We start from the raw sequence: 21,581 nt of genomic DNA, 5'->3' as shown, positions 1-21,581 counted from the left end.
CACTTCATCGGATGCATTCGGTGGAAAATACAGTGGGGAGATTTATATACACACACAGAGAACATGAAACAATGGGTTTTATCATACACACTGTAAGGAGAGAGATCACTTAAGATGAGCTATTACCAGCAGGAAGGGGGAGGAGGAGGAGGAAAACCTTTTGTGGTGATAATCAAGGTGGGCCATTTCCAGAAGTTAACAAGTAACAACTCATTTGTTACCCATTTCAGCTTCAAAAGTCAAATTGCCTATTACACCGAAGCGCTTATGTGTTAAAATACCAAAATGCTAATCCAGACAGAATTGATTCACCTTTGCCTGTATGTGTTCTATGTAGATATGAAAAGGAGTGTCTGCTTTGTTTCATACACTTCTGTTATGTTCTTTGTCCTATTATATCCCCTTTTCTGTCACATTGTATAAATTCAACTCAATTTGCTCACCCCACAAATACTAAATCTGTATAAATTACATTTCCCACCTACACCTAGTCAGGAATTATTTATTCCTGGCATATAATTTACACCACTGAAGTCAATGGAGTTACACCAGGATGAAGGTGGCTCATTGTGCTTATCTTTGGGGTGAAGTCTTCTTTAATCCAAAAGCAGATCTAGCCCAGAACTAGCTTCAATGTTTCTAATACACAATGAGCTCTTTTTAAGCCATGAATTTTAATGATTTTTAATTTGGAAGTTAACTGTAAAAATCATACCCAACATCAGGACATTTGCTGTTAGGATTTCATTTTATACATGAATACACCACTTACTTTGGCTACATTTTCAGTTCCTCAGTAGCAGCCGTGTTAGTCTGTATTCGCAAAAAGAAAAGGAGTACTTGTGGCACCTTAGAGACTAACAAATTTATTAGAGCATAAGCTTTCGTGAGCTACAGCTCATTTCATTGGATGCTTATGCTCTAATAAATTTGTTAGTCTCTAAGGTGCCACAAGTACTCCTTTTCTATTTTCAGTTCCTGTTTGTCTTTGCCAGTAAATTAACTGTAACAAACTTCAGGGAATAGGACAAGGAAGGCACAGGGAGGACTATTCTGTCTACTCACTCTAGCACAAGTTGGCACCTATGTTAGGGAAGAGTTATTAGCAGTGGTCCAATATTATAAGAACATTTCCAGGTTCCTTTCTGAAACAGGAGAGGAAGGAGATCTTGCAGGGAAAACCCCTTGAAACATCTGGTTCCTGATCAAACTACATGCTTATGTATGATTATTTTAAAATTGAGAATGAAGGCAAACCCCAGGGAGTGGGTGAGTTTTGGATATTAGCTCATGTGTGCGGTGTAGAGAGTGGACTCTACCTATTCACATTAAGCTACCCGTTCTTTTTGGGGGTCCTGTTTCCTTCATTTATCTACCAAGCACAAAAGGCAATATTTAAAAGTTGTAAACACTTTTTGCTTTCTCCAGGGGAAAAATCTGTCTAATTTAAAGTCTTTAGAACAATGGTCCCCAATCTTCTCAGAGTTGTGCTCCCCCTTACTCCTGTCCGCTCCCTCCACCCCACCCCGAGCTGGGTCTGGAAGTGGGGTCAGGATTCCGGGGGGGAGGGGGTCGCAGACAGAGATAAGGGGGCTGAGGCTGGGGTCACAGCTGGGTCCCAGGAGCAGGGTTGGGACCAGGAGTGGGGCTATACCAGGGGCTGAGGCTGGGAGTGGGGCTGGGGCTGGGACTGAGACTGGGGCCAGGGCCACAACCAGGCCCAGGGCCAGGCATGGGGCTGGGAGCCGGGCCACAGCTGGGAGTGGGGCTGGAGCAGAGCTGGGAGCAGATCGGGATGTGGTGGCACTCCCTCCCCGCCCCCTGTGGGGGATGGCCTGGGCCCCGCCGTGCCTCCTCTCCACCGAACAATCCTTACAGTTTGGGGACCTCTGCTTTAGAACAAGATGAATAGAATCAATAGAGATGCCTCTATGGGAAGAAATTATCAGCTCATGAGCCTGCATTTGGAATATGTTTTTGTTTCTGATCTCTTGCTACAGCATTTATTTAGTTTTCCCAGTGTTGTATTCTCTACAGAAGCAGTTGTGCCATCTTGTGAGCCAAGAACTTATAGCAATCCCTCCCTGTTATCAAGGCTGTGTAACATTGTAACTAAGATTGCTTCTTTTTCTGCTAAACAGGCACCACTCCTCCTCCTGACCTGTCTACCTTTGGACTATATTCTTCTGTTTACAGCGAAATTGACTCTTATCAGCCATGCATATGGAATTGTTTTTACAATCAATTAACTTTAGCTCTCTGCTCTGCCTTTTCATGCCTCCCATTCGTGTTTTCCTGATTCCTACCCACACTTTTTCTCTCCCCCTGCTCTTCACTGTGCATGAATCTATCTCAGTTTTCAGCTCTGCCCCACATTTGTCTCACAGTCTTCTCTATTTTAGGGTGTTGTACAGTATCCCATCACCTTTGTATCTGAGTTCCTTCTGTGTGACCTCCCCCAAAAGATTAATTACCTAGGATTTTATGCAGTTAAAATAAATACATAAAAATAATCAGGTGCATCCTTTTAGGGTTCTCTGCCCATTATCTTCATTTTGTGACCCACATCCTCCCTTTCCCCTATTTTCACTCTATTATTTGTTGCTTCACTTTCTATCTTGTCTACAATTTAATCCCTGATACTGCAAAGGGATCCTCAAGGATGTACACCATATAAAACTTCATTGGAGTTAAGAGGTTTTCGCAGCAACTAGAAAGACCTCCCTGTGCCAGTCCCTTTGCAGGATCAGAGGCTAAGGGTCCAGTTTTGCAGACATTTGTGCCTTTCCTTCAATGGTACGACTAATGTGGGTCAAATAACTCATTTGCAAAACTATAGGCTCTGTCAGGATCAGAACCTAAGGACCTTATCCTGCAAGCATTTTCAGTGGTCCCCAAACTTTTCATGGTTGTACACCCGCCTTAGCAATGTCCTCAGGTTGCCAACCCTCCAAGATTGCCCTGGAGTCTACAGGAATTTAAGATTAAACTTTAATTAAAGATTATGTCATGTGATGAAATCTCCAGGAATATATCCAATCAAAATTGGCAACCCTACCCTGTCTGCGCCCCCCACCACCCCCACTGAAGCTGGGGCTGAGACCATGGCTTCTGAGGTTGGGTCATGGACAGGGGGAAGGGGGCCGAGGCTGGAGCTGCAGCTGGGGGTGGTCTGGAGCTGGGAATGGAACTGCGGCTGGGAACGGAACTACAGCCGGGGCTGAGTCTGGAGCTGTGGCCAGGGACTGAGGCTGGGGATAGGGCTGGGGCTAGAAGTGGAGCCACGGCCGGGGCCAAGGCTGGGGATGGGAGTGTAGTTGCAGTCCGGACTGTGGCAGAGCTGGGGGTTGAGTAGGACTGGATGGAGCTCCCTCCCTGTCTCCCAGGGGGACTGGGTCTGGGTCCCACCAAAGCCTCCCAAACATTCCTCTGTGCCCCCCTAGTTGGGCACGACCCACAATTTGGGGACTGCTGATTTATACTCATAAGTAGTCCAATTGCAGTCAATAGAACTACCCTTGTGTGGAAGGTAAACACGTGCAAGCGTTTGCAGGACTGGGAGTCTAAATTGTAAACATTTTGGGAGTAGCGACTGGAGTCCTTACATCTAACTGTAGAGTGCCTAATATACTTCTTGGCATTGTATAAAAAATAAATGTAGCAGGTCAAAAAGTGATTTTAAAAGTCAAGAACATTTTCAAAAAATCCCCAAATGTTTTTGTTTAGAAGTTTTTAGGCAGACCTGAGTTAAAAAATGTTCACAACTATTTTTTTAAACAAAATGTTTTAGTTTTTCCTTTTTTAACTCATTTTTCCCTCCCTTTTCTTCTTTTTCCATTATGCCATGGAGAAGGTTTTGGTGGGTTGGGGACAAGAAAAAAAGGAGTAGGAACAAATAATAAATAAGTTCGGGTTTTGTGTAAAAAAGGAAAATTGTTAAAAAATGAACGTTTTTGTTAAACTTTGGTTTTTGTAAAAAAGACCAGTTTTTGACAGAAACATTTCTTATTTGAAAATTGTTGATAGCTCTATTTACAAAAAGAACAAGAATAACTGATAAGCCCAGAAAGCAGCAGTGCAAGTTTCTGAAAATGATCTGACAATGTGTCTGAACCCTGAACTAGAAAGACCAGGTCCACATATGAGACAATTCTTGTCCTGTGAGCTGAGACCTCAGACTTTATGGATCCACTGAGCTTTGATTTGTATTCTCATAACCTGCTGTTAGGAAAGCTAACTAAACACTCTAATACAAAAACATGTATCTTTGCGATGCTATAACCATTTCTTTGTGTTTAAAGAACAAGTTGACAGTCCCCAAAAATGATGAGATGAAAATTATTCTGTGAATATACACAAAAAGTTTTAAAAATTAACATTTAAAAAAACCTAGATTAATTGGATTTTAAGGTAGTTTAATTGCATTTTATGTATAGTCTTTCCATTCATACATGGAACTAATCTAATATGAAATGCAGCATCAAGCAGAAAGTTATGCAAGCTTATCTAAATTGATTATATAATTATATAATTGATTATAGTAAATAATTTACACATTCACATTGTTTTGTTTGTTTATTTATACTTTGTGATTAGGATATCTGGGATGCAACCCTTTAAAGTCTTACTCCCATGCTGAACTTTAAGCATATAAGTCCCATTGAGTTAATTGGGACTATTTACCTACTCAAAGTTAAACATGTGTATAAGTCATCACAGGACTAGAGCCTTAATTTTGTGTGTTTTAAATATTTGTACAGTTCTTAGAATCAGCATTTTTAAAAAAGTTAATAAATTCATCCATTAGTTATATATAAACGTATTGTGTGAAGCTGGGTTGAAATGCATAAAGCTTTAATGCAATAATAATCCTCAATTTTAAAAGAAAGTATGCTAAAGAAGTATTCTTAGTTGTATGGAACTGTATAATGTAGGGTGTTGACTTGAGGTTAACTGACAAGAAAACCCATGTATAGTCTTGTATGATAGATAGTCAGATGATAGATCAGCAGAGTTTCCTGTATGAATATAGGCCAGAGGTTCTCAAACTGTGGTCCGTGGACCACCAGTGGTCCACGAGCTCTATTCAGGTAGTCCGCAGATAGTTCCCTCTAAGATGCGCACCTGGGCGGCTGCACACAAGAGAATGAAGGGTCACCCACCTAATTAGTGCAGCTGATCAGGCGTGGCCCCACTAATTAGGTGCCTGGACCCTGGAGAAGATGCACATATAAGGTGAGGTGGTGACCTTGTGGAGAATATGGTGTAGGTGGGAGGGGGAAGTGGGGTAAGAAGAGGGAGTGGGGGAATTTGGGATGTGAAGGGCTGCGGCGGCCAGAGAAAGAGGTGACTTTCCCCAGCTCCAGGGCTGCAGCTGCTGGGAAGAGACCCCCCCCTCCTTCCCAGCCTCAGCTCGGGGGCTGCCGTGGCGGGGGAGAGAGGTCATATCCATCACATTAGAAAGGTAAAACTACTGATATTAAAATATGAGTTGTGTGCTTTTACTTGTAGAACCAAAAAACTTTCATTATTAAGTTTTTTTTTTTTTTTTTTTTTTAATGTAGTACTTTTATCCAAAGTGCTTTACAATAGTTAGCTAACAGTACAAACAACATTTGGAAAGATCATTAAGTGGTCCACTGAGACCCTCAGCAATTTTCAAGTAGTCCGTGGGGAAAAAAAAAGTTTGAGAACCACTGATATAGGCAATTTTTCCTTCACTCTCTAAAGGACTGCTCCAACTTCTATTAAAATGAATAGAAAGACCTCATTGGCTTCAATGGGAACTGGATTGGACCCTACAAGATTTGTTATGTTTCATTTATATTTATAGATCTTTTAGTTGTCTGTGCATTATAGCAACAGTTTATGACCTTTTAAAAAAACAACAACAAACCCAGTGTAACTGGGTTCCAAAAGTTAGGGTCCTAAATGCATACTGAAAAAACAACAAGGAATCCTGTGGCACCTTAGAGACTAACAAATTTATTTGGGCATAAGCTTTCGTAGGCTAAACCCCACTTCATCAGATGCATGGAGTGGAAAATACAGTGTATATATACACAGTATATGAAAAGATGGGAGTTGCCTTACCAAGTGGGGGGGAGGGTATCAGTGCTAACGAGGCCAATTCAATTAACAATGCTGTTACTCACACCTTCTTGTCAACTGTTTGAAATGAGCCACCCTCATTACCACTACAAAAGTGATTTTTTTTTCCTCCCTTGGTATTCTACTGTTAATTGAATTGCCTCGTTAGTACTGACCGCCCCCCCACTTGGTAACAAGAAAAAGGAGTACTTGTGGCACCTTAGAGACTAACAAATTTATTAGAGCATAAGCTTTTGTGAGCTACAGCTCGGCAACTCCCATCTTTTCATGTGCTGTATATTTATACCTTCCTACTGTATTTTTCACTCCATGCATCTGATGAAAAGGGTTATAGCCCATGAAAGCTTATGCCCAAATAAACTTGTTAGTCTCTAAGTGCCACAAGGACTCCTAGTTGTTTTGCTGACACAGACTAACAGGGCTACCACTCTGAAACCTGAATCCATACTGAGCCTCCTAAATATAAGTAGTCTGATATTCAGAAGTGTTGAACACCCGCCAGTCCCAGCAAAGCCTATAGGAGTTGAAGGTGCTCATCATCTTTGAAAAACAGGCCACTTTTATTTCGGTGCCTCAGTCTGGATTTAGGAGCACCCAGATTTGAAACTTCTTGGTTCTGTCTTTTTAGGCTTTGCGGATGCCATTCCTTTGTGACAGTCTGTATGGATATAATGGTTCTTTGCCTTCTGAGTCTCTAGGGATGCATTTGGGTCACATTTTCAAGCTTTTTGTCATCAACCAAAACCTCAGCGTTGCCAACTCCTGCGATTTTTATCATGAGCCACAGAGTATTTGATAGGTTTCAGAGTAGCAGCCGTGTTAGTCTGTATTCGCAAAAAGAAAAGGAGTACTTGTGGCACCTTAGAGACTAACAAATTTATTTGAGCATAAGCGATGAAGTGAGCTGTAGCTCAGGAAAGCTTATGCTCTAAGAAATACGTTAGTCTCTAAGGTGCCACAAGTCCTCCTGTTCTCTTTGAGAGTATTTGATGTCTGGCTTAAAGCACCCGCTCCTGGAGACACCTGAGCTTTCATCTGAATAAATGAAGTTTCTAGCCCTTGTGGTGAGAGAGAGAAAAGGTTGAGAAGCTCTCTGGCGCGCCTCAACCGTCCAGAAACCAGACGGCAAAGACGAACCCCAAGTGTACTAAAAGCCAAACAAATCCTTTTTGTTAGTCTCTAAGGTGCCACAAGTCCTCCTTTTCTTTTTGCGAATACAGACTAACACGGCTGCTCCTCTGAAACAAATCCTTGTGACCTTGACGCTAACGCTTGCCAACGTTGTATTTCAGAAATCAGGGACCGTTTTCTTAGCACCCCCCCCCCTCCTGCTATTAATATCATCGTTACCGTCAGCAGGTATAATACGCGGTAGGTACCCAGCTACACGGCCCGGGGTGTCTCCTGCGCACTCAGCAACTTCCGATCCTGGTCTACAGAGATGGAAAAAGTAAGGGGCCTCCCGTGCACCGAGGGACTGCTGGCGATGCCCCGCGCGTGGCTTGCAGGGGCTGCCTCCTGGCTCATGAAGGTTTGGGGCTGGCCAGGCCGAATGGTTTTATTTCCATGGCTCCGGGGCCCGGGGTTTCAGGGGTGGGTGAGCGCACGGAACCTGGCAGTAGCATGGTGAGAGAGCGGGGGGAGGGGGCGGCTTGTCAGGCGGCGGCGGCGGGGGCGAGATATGAGATAGGGCCCGGTCGGTCCCGCTGGCTGCCCGGTCCCGCTGCATGGGCGGCCCCGCATCAGGCGGGCGCTGGCTCCTCGCGGGCACCCTCTTCGCTCAGCAGCGCGCTGGCCCTTTAAATCCCCCTCCTCCTACCCGCCCCCGCCCCCGCCGCGGCGCCCGTGCGGCAGGAGAAACTCAGGGCGGCTCGCTCGTTGGCCACCCCGCCGGAGCGCGGCCCGGCCCACCGACGACCTTCCCGAAGGCCGGACGGAGCGCGAGGGAAACAGAGCGGGGGGCGTCTCCTGAGCGACCTGCTGCCCGCGAGACCGGCGGCGCTCCACCGCCCCCTCCTGCGGTGAGGGGGGGCCGGGCAGTTGGATGGCTGGGGGCATGGACGGGCTGCTGGGGGAGGGGGCTCGTAGTCGGCGGGGTAGTGGTGAGAGGGGGTGGGAGATTGGAGGAAGTAGGGGGTGAGGGCTGGTGGGGGGCTGCGTAGTGGTGGGGGGTTGGAGGGAGTAGGGATGGGTTTGGTGGGGGGCTGAAGGGGGTGTGCGTTGGGGGGCAGGGTAGTGGTGAGAGGGGGTGGGAGATTGGAGGAAGTAGGGGGTGAGGGCTGGTGGGGGGCTGCGTAGTGGTGGGGGGGTTGGAGGGAGTAGGGATGGGTTTGGTGGGGGGCTGAAGGGGGTGTGCGTTGGGGGGCAGGGTAGTGGTGAGAGGGGGTGGGAGATTGGAGGAAGTAGGGGGTGAGGGCTGGTGGGGGGCTGCGTAGTGGTGGGGGGGTTGGAGGGAGTAGGGATGGGTTTGGTGGGGGGCTGAAGGGGGTGTGCGTTGGGGGGCAGGGTAGTGGTGAGAGGGGCTGGGAGATTGGAGGAAGTAGGGGGTGAGGGCTGGTGGGGGGCTGCGTAGTGGTGGGGGGGTTGGAGGAAGTAGGGATGGGTTTGGTGGGGGGCTGAAGGGGGTGTGCGTTGGGGGGCAGGGTAGTGGTGAGATGGGGTGGGAGATTGGAGGAAGTAGGGGGTGAGGGCTGGTGGGGGGCTGCGTAGTGGTGGGGGGGTTGGAGGAAGTAGGGATGGGTTTGGTGGGGGGCTGAAGGGGGTGTGCGTTGGGGGGCAGGGTAGTGGTGAGAGGGGGTGGGAGATTGGAGGAAGTAGGGGGTGAGGGCTGGTGGGGGGCTGCGTAGTGGTGGGGGGTTGGAGGGAGTAGGGATGGGTTTGGTGGGGGGCTGAAGGGGGTGTGCGTTGGGGGGCAGGGTAGTGGTGAGAGGGGGTGGGAGATTGGAGGAAGTAGGGGGTGAGGGCTGGTGGGGGGCTGCGTAGTGGTGGGGGGGTTGGAGGGAGTAGGGATGGGTTTGGTGGGGGGCTGAAGGGGGTGTGCGTTGGGGGGCAGGGTAGTGGTGAGAGGGGGTGGGAGATTGGAGGAAGTAGGGGGTGAGGGCTGGTGGGGGGCTGCGTAGTGGTGGGGGGGTTGGAGGGAGTAGGGATGGGTTTGGTGGGGGGCTGAAGGGGGTGTGCGTTGGGGGGCAGGGTAGTGGTGAGAGGGGCTGGGAGATTGGAGGAAGTAGGGGGTGAGGGCTGGTGGGGGGCTGCGTAGTGGTGGGGGGGTTGGAGGGAGTAGGGATGGGTTTGGTGGGGGGCTGAAGGGGGTGTGCGTTGGGGGGCAGGGTAGTGGTGAGATGGGGTGGGAGATTGGAGGAAGTAGGGGGTGAGGGCTGGTGGGGGGCTGCGTAGTGGTGGGGGGGTTGGAGGAAGTAGGGATGGGTTTGGTGGGGGGCTGAAGGGGGTGTGCGTTGGGGGGCAGGGTAGTGGTGAGAGGGGGTGGGAGATTGGAGGAAGTAGGGGGTGAGGGCTGGTGGGGGGCTGCGTAGTGGTGGGGGGGTTGGAGGGAGTAGGGATGGGTTTGGTGGGGGGCTGAAGGGGGTGTGCGTTGGGGGGCGGGGTAGTGGTGAGAGGGGGTGGGGGATTGGAGGAAGTAGGGGGTGAGGGCTGGTGGGGGGCTGCGTAGTGGTGGGGGGGTTGGAGGAAGTAGGGATGGGTTTGGTGGGGGGCTGAATGGGGTGTGCGTTGGGGGGCAGGGTAGTGGTGAGATGGGGTGGGAGATTGGAGGAAGTAGGGGGTGAGGGCTGGTGGGGGGCTGCGTAGTGGTGGGGGGGTTGGAGGGAGTAGGGATGGGTTTGGTGGGGGGCTGAAGGGGGTGTGCGTTGGGGGGCGGGGTAGTGGTGAGACGGGGTGGGGGATTGGAGAAGTAGGGGGTGAGGGTTGGTGGGGGGCTGCGTAGTGGTGAGGGAGGAGAAAGTAGGGATGGGATTTGATGGGGGAGTGAGGGTTGGTGGGGGGTGAGTAGTGGTGAGGGGGACTGGGGTCCAGGCTGTGCACTGGGATGGGAAGTAGCAATTGCAGGGAGATGGTGTGTAAGTGGAGGGCAGGGATTGGGCTTTGCTGCAGCAGGAAACCATATCAGCCAACCCACACTCCCAGTTTGGTGCTAAAGAGAGCTGTCCCAAGTTAAAAACAGAGAATAAAATACTATCCAAGGAACATCAGTGAGCATGGGTTTTAAGCAGGCAGGCTGGTATAGACAACCTTTTCCAGGGGTTGGGAGGAGCCCTTAGTCTCTCATGTTGTGTGTTGCCTGTGTTGTTTAAAACTTTTGTTTTTATTTTTGAACAAGTTTCAGGCAATGAATGTTGCCGGGACCAAGAGCAACCAGAGAAGATTTAGAGGAGCTGTTACAATATTATTGTGTGAAGCAGCTTTCCACTTTTGTGGGTGGAGGATATTACTTAAGCAGAAATAACCAAGTGTCTTGAAATAATAAGATTTTTTTTTCAACATTTCTTTCCTCGGTTGTTATGGGCAGGAACCTTGAGGGTGGTGGTTTGAAAAATAATGTTACAAAACAGGTATTCCATAATTGAGGGAAGATGAAGGAAAACAAGATGTCATTCATATCCCTTTCCTTCAAATTTCTACATCTACATTCATTCAACTGCCTTCTAAAAACCCACTTCTTCCATGATACATGAATTGAGTTCTCTTTTCATGATTTTAATGAATCCATCAAGCTAACATCTGATTACTGCAATCTCTGATTTTCCTTAAAATACACCCCACACTCTGTAAGTGTTTGCCACTCTTGTCTAACTATAGATGTGATACAATAAGCTATGAAAACTTCTGGGTCAGGAGGCCAGCAGCAGAATCCTTATTAACTGAGTCTGAGCTATTAAGTTTTTTATTGCTACTATTGTGAGAGAGACATTCAAAATAAACTTCGTTTGTTGTGGTCAGTGTTTAACACCTTTTAAATCTACCTTTTATAACTTATTCTACAGTTTAAATCAAAATGGGATTCATCTTTTCAAAATCTATGAATGAAAACCTGAAAAGTCAACAGGAGTTCATGCTTATGAACTCCCGACTTCAGGTAAGTATTTGTTGTACAGAATCAAGAAAAGCTATTGATTTTTCTCCTGTTTGGAAAAGCTTACTTTTACATGGAGATGTATGAGGGGTAGGGTAGTGCTATGTGATTTTGATGATTTAACATGTTTATAAATAGGGAAAGTTTTTATAGCAAAAGTCCTTATAGCATCTTACAGCAGATAAATCCCATAACACCCCTGTGATATAGGTATTATCCTCATTTTACAGATGGAAACTGAGGTACAGAGATTAAATGACTTATTTGAAAATCATAAATAGGAATAAATGTTTCCTAAATATCCAGCTCTGCAAGCATGCTTTGAGTAGTCCCACTGAGCTCAATGAGGCTACTCTTGAGTAAAGTTAGTCATATATTTAAGTGAGTCAGTGGCAGAGAATCCAATGCTTTGCTCTAGGTACTGGATTCCAAAAGTTAAAACTAAAATATGTATTTAAATTCTTCCCCCACCCCCCATACATAGTTTGTCAGCTTCAGTAATTTTAAGGTAATAGCAAGGCTGTAACTTGTCTGTCTTTTCCCTGGCCCTGGAGCCAGGCTGATAAAGACCAAAGGTTAGGTAGACTATGCTGAATGACTTACTCTCCAGTTTGTCATTATTTTATTAGAGTGTTGCATAATGGAGATGGGGAAGAAAGCTTTTGACACTGAAATCCAGAAGTAAGCAATAGAATTACTCTTTCTTATTCAGGCAGCATTGTGGTTGTCTGATGTGCTGTCAAGTATTTTAATAACTTCTGATGGCATGTCTACGCTGCCCAGCATTTTGGGCTACTGGGTGTGAATTGCAGCATGTACCAATGTGCTGTGCTATAACTTCCCCATGGGTACACTACAGGTGCTGCAGTTCAAACCCCGTACTCCAAAATGCAGGGCAGTGTAGACATACAGTAAACTGAAAGGCAAGTCAGTGGGGAGTATAAAGTTTAATCTAAAGTTTTCTGTATACTTCTGAAGTTGAAATCAAATACAGTGTATCTTAAAAATACATCTTTCCTTACAAATTATTGATGGATGAACTTTGCACTTAAATTGCCAGTAGGTGGCATATTTTAGCTTTTGAAAGCATTCTGAAGACAAGTAGATTTTTTTTTTAAAAAAATATTAATATTTAAACTTAACTGAATGTTTGTATAATTGGAAATTGGGGGGGGGGGGGGAACCAGGAGCCTGAGAAAAATGTGTTGCAGTCTTATAACAAAAGTGGAGAGTAATTACAATCTGGCTAACAAAGAAAAAGATGGGCTAAGTCTCTTCCACACCCCCGTCCGCTGTGTCTCCCCCTTCCCCTCCCCCCCGGAGTGAATTGAAGTTTTGTGTGTACATACAAAACTTGTACTTGCAGGTTTTATGCATGTCAGATTTTTCCTTCCTAAATGTTATTTTCTGATTATAGCATGTTAAGTTATAACTAGTTCTGTTTCTACAGAGGGAAAATGCCAACTTATGTATAATACATAGATACATCTGGATTTTTGTTGTTGCATGTTTTGATGGAAATTGTGATTGGAGGTTCTTACAGAAGGATTAGTTGCTTTCCTTACAATAACTTTCATTGGCAGATTAAATTTAATGTTGATAAATGCAAAGTAATGCACATTGGAAAACATAATCTGACCCAAAAACTTTTTGTATAGTTAGGAAGAACAGAACATGAAAACTCTTATTACACAAGAGAACATTTCTCAAAGCAATCTTCCTTATCTCACATTGCTGTGAGATGTCTGAATAACTGAAAACCCTTGGTGTCGTCTTACGCAGCAGACATAGGAGTAGGCTGTCACTTCCTCAGAAAACCTATCATTCACTAAAATACCTGAAGCTTCTTCACTACGGGCTTGTCTTCAGTATGGGCTAAATCGGCGCTGCTGCAATCGATGCAGCAGCGTCGATTTACTGGGTCTGGTGAAGATGCAATAAGTCAATGGGAGAGCGTTCTCCTGTCGAATTCAGTACACCACCTCAGTGAGAGCCAGGAGCTATGTTGACGGGAGAGCGTCTCCCACTGACATAGCGTGGTGCAGACACCGTCTTACGTAACTTAACGTAATTTACATTGACTTAAATTGTGTAACTTACATCGATTTAACCCTCTAGTATAGACAAGGCAGGAATATACTGTATCTGCCCAGAGAGCTTCGAAGAGCATCCAAGTCTACTTGGTTTAAAATGCCTAGTACAAGGCAGCATCAGAAAGGTTCCCAATATTGCTAAATAATAGCTTTGCGCGCTCCATGATTGATGTCAAAAAGGGCGGGGGCAGCACGTTGCTGTCTCTCTTCAGTACTATAGATCTGGAGAAGAGTTATTTCAGATTCTCACTCCAGGAACACTATGCCTGACGACAATGCGTGACACTGCTCCTAAAAGAGACAGTCCATGGCTTAACTTGTAGCAGGAGGGAATATAAAGAATAATTGCAGGTATCCTAATGTATAGAGGAAGGATCAATTAATGTAGTTTTCTGTTTCCTATCCATCAGGATGAAAAAAGGGGTCATTGTACATTCTCTGGGCAGTGACTATTGTGGCGGATGTAGAGCTGCTGTATTATAACCTAAGGATATTGATCTATAATTTTGTGAATACTGTAGATGACCTGGTCAACGAGGAAAGGTGACAGTAGTTATACTGTGTTGTTAGACTTTCCTGTACGACTGTATTCATCTCGCTTAGTAAGGGGCAGTTGGAAGACCAAGCAGAAAAGCAACACAATGGCTATATATAAGCAATCTCACAATAAACCCTTGGGGGTGAGAGGGGATAGCTTTTTGCTAAGGCTTGGTGCCTAGGGATCAAAGGGATACTAAGGCCCACAAAGCTACTTAGGTGCCCAAGTAAGAAATCACGTAATCCACAAAACTCTTGCTCAGCTGCCAGCTAACTCTGTAGGCACCTAAACTCACTTGGTGCCTAAATTTTCATGGTAAACATTCCCAAGGCACCTGTGTTTCAACCTGTGAGCATGCGTACTTCTGTCACAAACTAGATGTCTGAACACCTGTCTCTGACCTAAGGCCCAGAGTGCTCCACAAACTGGGGGAAATGGATGGAGGAGCACCTGTCTTCCATTTTGGGCCTGATCCAATAGGTGTACTCCGAGGCCACCTATCTCATGGAAGTCCCTTTGTAGATCTGGGCCTGAATGGTTAAAAGGGCTGGTGAGAATGGGAGTTGAGTGCTGTTCCTGATGAGAGCAGACTGATGAAACAGACACAGGTCCTGCAAGGGTGCCTGAAAGCAATTGGCCCTTCCTTGGCCTCCTGGAAATTGTAAGGCTTAGGGAAGATTGCTTGGTGCTTGGGTTAAGATTTTTTTCTCCGAAGTGCTTTTGATATAAATAAATGATACTTTATTGTAAGAAGGCAGCCTGGTTGCTGGAAATTGTCATAGCTCCTGGTAGGAACAGGAACTATAGTTACTGAACCTAAGCTGCCCTCCTGAGGTAATCATGGTTGATATACAGGGGATTGCAGCCTAGGCCCTGGTCTGAGTGGGAAAGTTGCCTGATTCCACTTGAAGACAGGTGACTGTACAAGGCATCAGACCAGTTCACAGAGAATGGTGTGTATGTCAGAGGTGCAGTTAGCCTAGTAACTGTGACAGCCTACATGTTTATATAAAGGCACATCTGAACAGGGCTCCTGAGCATCCTCTTGTGGCTAGAAGTGGCTGTGCAGCACTCTGCCTCAGTTTCCTCTTCACTCAGGCTCCTCAATAACGCTACAGAAGGGTTTGTCCAATAACATTCCTTTTTGTGGTCTGGTTTATTAACATAAAATAAACTAAAAAAATTAAGCTTCTTCTGCCCTAATCTCTCACTGCGCACAGTCTCCACTCCGCCACCCAGATCTGACCACCTTCAAGTTTCCAAGCTGGGCACAGCTTTTAGGCCCTTCCCAGGCTTTGTCACTTCCCTTAATCCACTCTGGACTACTTTAAACACTGCCTGTGCTCTTCTGAGCATTCACTCTCAGGCATGGGCAGTGGGTATAAGAGGCCAGGGAGGCTAAGCTTCCCCAAACAGCTGGCCTGCAGCCTTTGGAGTCTGCCACCATTGAAAGGATGCCCGGGCTGTGGCCCCGCCTGCGCTTCACACCGAGGCTCCACTCCCACTCGTCCTCTTCCTCCTGAGACCCCGACCCTGCTCCGCTTCTTCCCATCCCTGTTCTGCCTGCATAGGGGCTTAAGGGGAGGAGGGGATGAGGCACACACGAGTGGCTTGGTGGGACTGCGGGAGGGCTGCAGGGGAGGGGGTCGAAGAGTCGCAAGCAGTGGGTGGAAGCGGATCCTCAGGGGAAGAGGCGCAAAAGGCAGGCAGGAGGGGTCTTGGGGAAGGGGCAGGCTAGACTGGGGTAGAGCATGGCAGGGTTTCAGAGGGAGGAATCAGAGTGGGGGTGGGCCTCAGGGTGGGGCCACAGTCTGGGCACGCCCAGCCTCCCCAAATGGAGGAGTCACTCACCATCCATGTTCTGAGTCCTTCCTACCTGGAATATTTTCTTTGCCGGCAGAGATCCATCACTCTCTCAGTGCTGTCTGTTTGTCAGCTTTTACAGCTCAGCAGGCAAACCCTTCTACTGCTCCCCTGGCCATCACCCTTCTTCAGCCCTCCGGCCCAAATCCTTGCCTCCAGGCACAGTTCTCCTACAGGAGCCGTCTGCTCTCTGTAGCCTCTACCACAGCTTCCTTTTCTCTGCCAGCACTTTATAGAGACCATCTGTCTGTCAGACACCATCAGAAGGCTGTTCATGAGGCACAGATCGGCTAACCCAGTTCCACCTTAAAGGGCCCAGTGCATCCTGTGAGAGAGATAGATGAATATATATATATTCACATTCTTCACAGGTTTCTTCATTATCAAGTTTGATAATAAATCTATTGATATTAACATACGATACCACAGACTATTCTCTCGAGCTCACAAAAATAAAAAAAAGTTAGTAATTCAGCCTCAGTGTTTGTTAATAAATAGCTTGGATTAGGGTTGCTCTAGTTTGCACAGGTGACCCACCAGCCCCTAGCTGGCCCCCAAATAGAGGAGCTCAAGGGTAGCATGCCTCCACTTCTCCACTCTATTTTTGAGCCAAGTGGAACTCAGCCAGAAGAAAGAATTGAGGCCCTGTAAGTTTTGTCTTGCTACTGTTTTGTAAAATAATGAAGATTGGACTATCGGGCTGTCTTGTTCTGAAGGACTTGCTGTTTGTTTGTGTTTGCATTGATATGTGTCTCCAGAGCTAAATAATCCATCTCAAATCTAGTCAAAAGGCTTCCCAACAAAAGATGTAATTGAGGCTTCACTTTATTATATTCCTGCTGCTTGAGGGATCACACATGAAGCTCTTCCTTAAAATTATCAGATTTACAGCTAACATATATAATGTTTTTTCCTTACCTTAAAATTTGAATGTGTAGAAGAAAGAATCCAGGTCTTAGAGCATATATGAGACATTTTATAATGTTTATAAATAGGGAAAACAAAATGCTATAAGAGCACCATTTGCATGACTATAATGAAGTACCTTCCACAGTATCTATGTTTTTAGTACCTTCTGTTCTATCTGTATTTTTGTATCAACATTTTGTCTGAGCATCCAGGGTTTACTCCTCCCTTAAAAAAGAAAACAAAAAACCTCTCTTGTAGTTAACCATCAAAAAATGCTTTAAAATGCACAAAGTAAATGCATTTAAAATAGAGTGAAATATTTTTGCTTTTATTTCTGTTTCAGAGTGTAAGTGGTTCGATACTTGTAATGATAGTGAGTGTGACATTTTCAAATGGAAAATATTTTTCTCTTAGTTGAGATCAGATTTAAAAAGTGAAACCTAAAGATGATTAATATTTAGTATGGATTAACGTCTTTTTTTTTTTAAAGATGTTTTACACCTTAATTCTTAAAGGAGTCACTACTCAATGCACTGAAATTCTCTCCCTCTTCCCTCCATCAAATATGTCTTTAAAAAGTGAATTGTGTGTCTGTATATGTACAATGTGTAGTTTCTTGTGAATTCAGACTTCTGCTGTGTCGACTTTGATGTCCTGGAACAGGGTACCTAGGAAGCTCTTATTACTAAGGTCATAAATGCATGGCCCTTTGCTGGTGTGTTATAGCTATCTTCAAACAATAAAAGATCTTGTAAGTCCTAAATGTGTCTTTGTACTGCAACAGCAAGAGAGGTTAAAGATGGAGTTTCAGGTTCATGTTTGTGAATTTAATGCTTATCCATGTAGTCTTCTTCCACGAATGATTTTTGCACTACAGAAAAGTGTTTTCTGGGCAGATTTGTAGAATACACTCTAAAATATTTCAAGGCACTGTCACTTCAAATGATATACCACTAGAAACTAAACTGTACATAGGGGAATTCAGTAGAGAAATTCACTGGGTAGCGTGTGAACATGAGCCATTTTGCAAAAAGGCTGTCAAAATAAAACCAAGTCATTTCCCAAAAAGCTGTTAACAGTAGTTTGAGGCACTGTCTGCCTCTGAGTCCCACTGCCAGTTTTGATTTTTAATATCACTCTCTCCACACCCCAAAAGCTCCTCTCCCCTGTTGCTTTCTAAAAAGTTCCCACATAAACAGATAGACTAGGTAAGGGAAACATGGGAATTGACAATACACAAAGCTGCATATTGCACCATTCATAAAACCAGAAATAGAGGGTTCTTTTCACTAATCTTGTTTGGCTACAGTAATATTAGCGAATACTTGGGATGATATTAAATAAGATATCAGGCAGCGGGATGATTATTTTAAGTTGATCCCTTTACATCGGGGTGGGCAAACTTTTTGGCCCCAGGGCCACCCACATCAGGGTATGGAAATTGGATGGTGGGCCATGAATGCTCACAAAATGGGGGTTGGAGTGCAGGAGGGAGTGAGGGCTCCGGATGGGTATGTGGGCTCTGGGGTGGGGCCAGAAATGAGGAGTTCAGGGTGTTAGAGGGGGTGGGGGGCGAGGGCTCTGGCCAGGGGTTGGGACTGGGAGGAGGTCAGGGGTACAGGTTCCAGGCAGCGCTTACCTCAAGGAGCTCCCGGAAGCAGTGGCATGTCCCCTCTCCAGCTCCTACACAGAGGCACAGCCTGGCAGCTCTGCACACTATCCCGTCTGCAGGTGCTGCCCCCGCAGCTCCTGGAAGCAGCAGCAGCATGTCCCCGCTCTGGCTCCTAAGTGGAGGTGCGGCACTGGCCAGGCATCTCTGTGCCAGGCCCCACCCCTGCAGCTCCCACTGGCTGCGGTTCCCATTGGCTGCGGTTCCCAGCCAATGGGAGCTGCAGGGGCAGCGGCAGCATGTGGATTATACAGCTCCCTGGTTGCCACTAGACAAGCCCCAGAGCCAGGAGCTCGAGGGCCGGATTAAGATGTCTGATGGGCTGGATGCAGCCCCCGGGCCGTAGTTTGCCCACCTCTGCTTTACATGGTGATTTTTTTTTTTAATATCTCTCTGATGGAGACTGGCATAAGAGTACTGTGGCATATTGTGTAACTGGGTCACGTTAGTCATCTCTTGAGCCAAAGGTAGATAACTTTTCAAATCAGCTTCTAAGTTTTCTTTTCAGATGTCTTTTAATAACACTCTGACACTAATAGACCTATATGTTTGAGGTAGGAAAGTGTTTCTATTGCAGTTGAGTTACTTGGTTTCAAACAAAATGTATTTATAGAAATATTATGCCTAGATGAAGATTAACATATCAGAAGGCCTACAAGGAATTAAAAGGCCTGAATCTGCTCTGATTTAAGATGATTTTGTGCTGGTGTAAATTCACTGATTTGAGTGGAATAACTCCTGATTTTAAACCAGTGCAAATGAGAGAAGAATCGGACTTTGAGAATCTTAGTAGTGTGGCTCTATTTGATAGGAAGAAAGAATGCACACTTTAAAAGTTGCCTCACTGGCCCATTGGAATCTAATGAAATGATAAGGGCTGGATTGTGGAATACAGTAGAACCTAGAGTTGTGAACTGACCAGTCAACCACACACCTCCTTTGGAACCAGAAGTACACAATCAGGCAGCAGAGACAAAAAAACAAATAAACAAATTCTTTACAGTACAGTACTATGTTAAATGTAAACTATTTTTTTAAAAAAAGGGGGGGTTAAAAAAAAAATAAGATTTGACAAGGTAAGGAAACTGTTTTACTGCTTGATTCGTTTAAATTAAGATGGTTAAAAGCAGCATTTTTCTTCTGCATAGTAAAGTTTCAGTGTTCAACTGTAAACTTTGAAAGAACAACCATAATGTTTTGTTCAAAGTTATGAACAACCCCCATTCCTGAGGTGTTTGTAACTCTGAGATTTTACTGTATAGTAATAATTCTTTGGGAGTAGTGCAAGTTGTACATTGCCCCAATGAGAGCTCCAGCAGGCATTGTGCTTGCTTTAGGAACAATAGTCCAGAATTACAAAAGTATTTAGGCACCTATATAGGCAGATAGATGCCTAATGGGATTTACAAAAGTGACGAAGTATGTTAGGTGCTTAGCTGCCGTTGAAGTAAATGGAAGTAAGCCACAACACGAGCTTAGTTGTTTTTTGTAAATCCAGTTAGGCACCTAAATACCATTTTAAATCTGTCCCAATAACCCTTGCCCTTGGAGCTCCAGTGAGGCACAAGGGAGTACAGATGCTGCACCTCCAGTGGAGGCTATCTCCATTTTCTGCTCCCCTTTGCATCCAAGACGATCTGCTTTTCAGAGGTCATTGCCAGCAGCAGCATTAGTCCTATGGAGTCCTTATGTGTTCTTTGACCTTAAGGACTCTCCATTGTTCTGGCATCTGGATGAAGTTCACAGGAAGTGGTGGATGGAGAGGCTCCTTGAAGGTACAAACCGGTGGTCCATGAGAAGACTAATCACTACCCTGATGCTGTCATTAGTGTTACTAAGATGCAGGATGCTTGGGATCTGATTAAGATTACAAAGATCCTCTTATTCTTCCTCATTTGCATTCATGGTTAATATCTCTAAGTACTGTGAACAGAACTTTAATACTCTTGCATCCATTTTAGAGCAACTCTTTAGGTATTGGCATATTCTATTAATGAAATAGAATTTTAAAAACTTCAAAAATGAAGTACGTTCTTATAGCTAGTTACAAATTAGGTTGCTTTTCTTTTAAATTATATGCAGTGCTGTGTTGAATCAGTTTTCTTTATGGTAACACAGTGAGTCATTTATAGTATTAACTGTTATTAGCTATTTTATTTATTAACTTGCAATTCCATTAATAATGAGGTTTGAATTTATGACTAGTCAGAATTTTGTCACTTCTATTTCTGCTCAGTTGGATGCTGCCTTTCCATTTTGATGGTCTTCCATTATTTATAAATTGTAGATCAATGGTTCTCAAAGCCAGTCCACCGCTTGTTCAGGGAAAGCCCCTGGCCGGCCGGACCAGTTTGTTTACTTGCCGAGTCCGCAGGTTTGGCCGATGGTGGCTCCCACTGGCTGCGGTTCGCCACTCCAGGCCAATGGGGACTGTGGGAAGGGCGGCCAGCACGTCCCTTGGCCTGCGCCGCTGGATGATGTGTGATTCAGTAGTTGCCTGTTGAAATGGACTAGGACTGTATGATCCTTATCAGCTTTAAATGTCCTGACCCCTATGATGCTGGGAAAATGCTGTTGTGCGGGGACATAAGTGTGATTGAGCTGATAAATTTCTTCTGCTTTGAAGAGAGAGACTGACCATGAAGAGGTGTGGGATCCTGGCTGGGGAGGGGAAAGACTGGCAGAAGATGACTTGAGCATAACGAAGTATCAGATAGGGTGCTTCCCTACTGGCAAATGTGGACCACATCCATCCTAACTGGAGTATCTTAACTTACAGTTGTGATAGAGTGCAGCAACCCAGCATGACAAAATTGGCTGCATCAGGATGAAGACAGTTAACTGATCCCTCTCATCTGGATCTTTTAGTCAGTCTCAGCCTGTGGAGACTGTCTCCTTTTACCTCCATTATGGCACAGTCGTTGGAGAGTTGAGTTAGGATCAGATTTATTAATCTCAATTTCCCGGGCTTTCTGCTTCAGTCACAGTAAAGGGTGTAATCAACTTCTTAGGAGCTGTAGTAGAGGTTATATGAATGCTTATTATTGGTTTCCTATCATCACAGCTGCCTGGGCGATGAAGTCATAATGACATCAGTTTCATACATACCCATTAACTTTATCTGCTGTCAGAAAGTGACACAGTGACAGGTTGGAGAGGGGAAAAGAAATGCTTTTTAACAGATTGGGATGGGGTGTGGAATGTCAGTTCACTTTTATTTTGTCCAAAGAAAACTGAATATCAGTTGACTGGTGTGTTGGAATGTAGGTCATGCCATACTAGTTTAGGCCAACTAGTCTATTTTCCTGTCTT

General features: G+C 45.3%; 1 protein-coding gene across 3 annotated transcripts in view; it reads left to right on the top strand.

Annotated features, from left to right (window-relative positions):
* Positions 1–7,882: 7,882 nt before the first annotated feature.
* The window catches only part of PLGRKT (plasminogen receptor with a C-terminal lysine), a 50,745-nt gene continuing 37,046 nt past the window's right edge, over positions 7,883–21,581 (top strand). The window contains exons 1-2 of one of the 3 annotated variants that reach the window (XM_038403770.2): positions 7,883–8,132; positions 11,109–11,200. In XM_038403770.2, coding sequence (XP_038259698.1) covers positions 11,120–11,200 — 81 coding nt within the window. In that variant the 5' untranslated portion in view covers positions 7,883–8,132; positions 11,109–11,119. Of the gene's footprint in view, positions 8,139–10,574; positions 10,698–11,108; positions 11,201–21,581 lie in introns of those variants that run through there. The other 2 variants (XM_043515097.1, XM_043515096.1) reach the window with 2 other exon arrangements.

The sequence above is a fragment of the Dermochelys coriacea genome, chromosome 5 (genome assembly GCF_009764565.3).
Source record: "Dermochelys coriacea isolate rDerCor1 chromosome 5, rDerCor1.pri.v4, whole genome shotgun sequence".
NCBI classification, from domain to species: Eukaryota; Metazoa; Chordata; order Testudines; family Dermochelyidae; genus Dermochelys; species Dermochelys coriacea.
This window is presented reverse-complemented; position numbering and strand designations above follow the sequence as displayed.